General features: G+C 37.3%; 1 protein-coding gene across 1 annotated transcript in view; it reads right to left on the bottom strand.

Moving 5' to 3' along the window:
• Positions 1–72: 72 nt before the first annotated feature.
• LOC101850614 (single-stranded DNA-binding protein, mitochondrial) overlaps positions 73–3,055 on the bottom strand; it is a gene marked incomplete at its 5' end in the record, with an annotated part of 25,950 nt that continues 22,967 nt past the window's right edge. Inside the window, 1 exon segment of the mRNA XM_005111411.2 lies at positions 73–212. Within this exon segment, the coding sequence (XP_005111468.1) occupies positions 154–212 (59 nt within the window). The 3' untranslated portion in view covers positions 73–153.

Here is a 3,055-nt window from a genome sequence, read left to right as displayed (position 1 = left end):
TATATATATATATACATATATATATATGAAAACTGTGGCATGTCAAGGAGAAATAAGGCAACAACACATCTGCCCGATAACACATTTGATTTATTTTAACAAATAAAAATGAATCCTTACAAATATTAATGTAACGATGTCTTGTCTCATGACCTAAACATCATCTCCTTCTTGTTCCTGATTTCGCCTCCTGGCCAGAATCATGATGTCATCTGCAGACACACACAAAAAAATAATTAATTAAATAAAAGAATAAATTGAAAAATTTGAAAAAAAAAAAAATTCAAGGTTGCAATTTATTTTTAAAAAATTGAATTAAATGTTCACATCCCCTAATGATTGATACAATTACAATTTATATCATTTAGGAGGCGGGCTTGGACCCTGCCACTCAAGGCCAAACTCCCCTGTCGACATCTAGCGTTTCATGAGTCATTACATTACAAGAAATACAAGTGGAAGCATTAATTAGCTGACAGATTTCTGTACCTTTTCAGATGTGTTGCTTAGAGACAGTGTCTTTGCAGGCTAAACAAAATTGATACCCTAGCTCACTGCGGTAAAAGTGTTTACGAGTCCATTCGCCATGTCTTTTCCCTTAAGTCCATTCGCCATGTCTTTTCCTTTAAGTCCATTCGCCATGTCTTTTCCCTTAAGTCCATTCGCCATGTCTTTTCCTTTAAGTCCATTCGCCATGTCTTTTCCTTTGTTTAATATATTTGAGTATTCAGTTGAACTTATGCTTGAATTGAACGCCAAGAGTCTTTGTTTAATATATTTGAGTATTCAGTTGAACTTATGCTTGAATTGAACGCCAAGAGTGTGTAGTAAGTATCAGATAGCAGCAGTACACAAGTGGGGCCTTAGTTATATTTTTCTTTGTTCATACACTATTTTTCTGACTAGGATAGGTCAGGAAGTATTAAACATCATTTATATAATATGTAATATGACATTGTCATTATCCGGTATAATATTTGAATGAATTTGACGAAACACCTGTGGAAAAAAACCCCTTAATTGTTAGTTAACTTATTATAGTATAGTTGCAATGGTGACATTCACTATGAATTTGGCATGCAAGTTCAGTAGGCCTACGCAATAAGGTTGATAAAACTATCCGAGTTTCAGTAAAGAATTTTGTTCTTGTGATATCAACACAAAGATTCATGACTCAGCAGTTGATATAATTGATTGTAAATATGTAAAACAGTGAAACTTGGAAATAATGAAGTCGCTGCGCCTGACCTTCAATTTTGTTGAATCAGAGTGTTCATTATAGCAAACATGAGGTTTATGAGTAGATTAAATAACTACAGGCACCGAGCAAGTACATGAAATGATGTTTAAAAAAGGCATTCGACTGCCTCAGTCATAGGCAGTTTGGTTTCAAATGAGAGGCATTTTCGTTTCTTTGATGCCATACTGAAGAAAAGCTACAAAATTCTAGGAAAATATGCTGAACTCTACCCAGGCACACACTGTAGGCCTATAAAAGGGTTGATTCATTCAAATGCACACCTGTGTCACCTAAATTAAATTTTCATCATACATGACATATTGTTTGCTGAACAAGTTGTGTTGCTGTGTAGAGCCTAGCATACGACATTACATGTACTTGATTCCACAGAACAGCAAGCAACTCATTATGTACATCTATGTCAAGTCATCCGTGTGTAGTATTGATTAGTAATAGTAGCCAAAAAAAAAGACTGACACTTTTGTATCTCTATTAACATTCCACGCCTGTACCATTGTGTCCTCTTCCCCATGACATACGCACATACATGCTATCAACTTGTGTGTTAGTATAATGAAAGAAGGTCGCTGATTGGTTGCACAAGATATAAACAATTAGCTAAGCGAATAATGGTTCACGGTGCAGGGGCCATGGATGGTTTCCAGACATATATAACGTTTGTTGCGGGAGAAAAATGAGGGAAGCCACATCAACGTTGAGTCCGAGCTTGCTCATCCATGTGTTCATTGAATTCGAGTTGTTTTTATTGATTTTAATGAATTTAAAAAAAAAAGGGGAATCCATTTCCTTTCCCTGAATCCAAGTTCTACTGTATGGCCTAATTGACAAAGTACAAATCATTTATTTTAGTCAGGGCCACCACAAACTGAGTTGGATGCTGTGTCCCAGAGGATAAACAGGGACACTTGATAAAATTAATTAAACAGAGAGCAGGACACAAAGTGTTTAATACAGTGGACAATTTCTTGAACCCCTCCATTTTAAAACTTCAAGGAGCAAGAGAAAAAAAAGGTGGCTCTAAAAAGGATCTTGCAAAGAAATGCACTTAGACTTAGAGGTCTTATACACCAGTTTATAAAAAAGGCAGCTCATTTAACTCTATTTTTAAATTTTAAATGTATGTACAGTCGAACCGGCCATGACAGCCACCTGTATATAATAATACACGGCAACCTGCACAAACTGCCACTTTCCATTTCCTCCCTTGCGTTTTTTCGATATAATTTAACTGTGTAAAATTGTCACTTGTCCAACACGGCTGCGGCCACCTTATTTTATCAACCCATGGTTAAATTTACCTGCCTCAGGCGGCCAGGCTTGGTCACTCATTGCCCGACACTTTGTCATAAATTTTGAATCGGCTCACGCTGCGGACGGGTCGTCCTAATTCATTCCCCTGTCGTTATTGTTAGTCCCTCCAGTGAATGTTCACCCAAGCTGGCCAATGGGTAACAATAAATTTTCAACTGCTGGTGAGGGAAGTGCGACCCGTCATAACCTATAAAGCCCCACCCACAACTCGAGCACAAATCGTGCGTGAGGTGACTGGTCACTGTTTTGTTTACCTAATCTTTAACAAAGTAACAATGGACTTTGAAGTGAATTTGTGACAGAAGCGTCGCTCGTTCTCCGAGCGGTACCGACCCGTGTGTTCGTTTTACCCCGGCACCCGGTCGTCATTGTCTTACTTACATAATATTCCTTTTATTTTACCCTTGCACAAAATCAGCAACAAAAAGAAAGCTTACCAAAAAACAAACAAACAAAACAACACAAAAAAACTTCTTAAACCAC

This window comes from Aplysia californica, unplaced genomic scaffold (genome assembly GCF_000002075.1).
Source record: "Aplysia californica isolate F4 #8 unplaced genomic scaffold, AplCal3.0 scaffold01055, whole genome shotgun sequence".
Taxonomy (NCBI): domain Eukaryota; kingdom Metazoa; phylum Mollusca; class Gastropoda; order Aplysiida; family Aplysiidae; genus Aplysia; species Aplysia californica.
The sequence above is the reverse complement of the archived record's forward strand: the minus strand, read 5'-3'. Positions and strand labels throughout refer to the sequence as shown.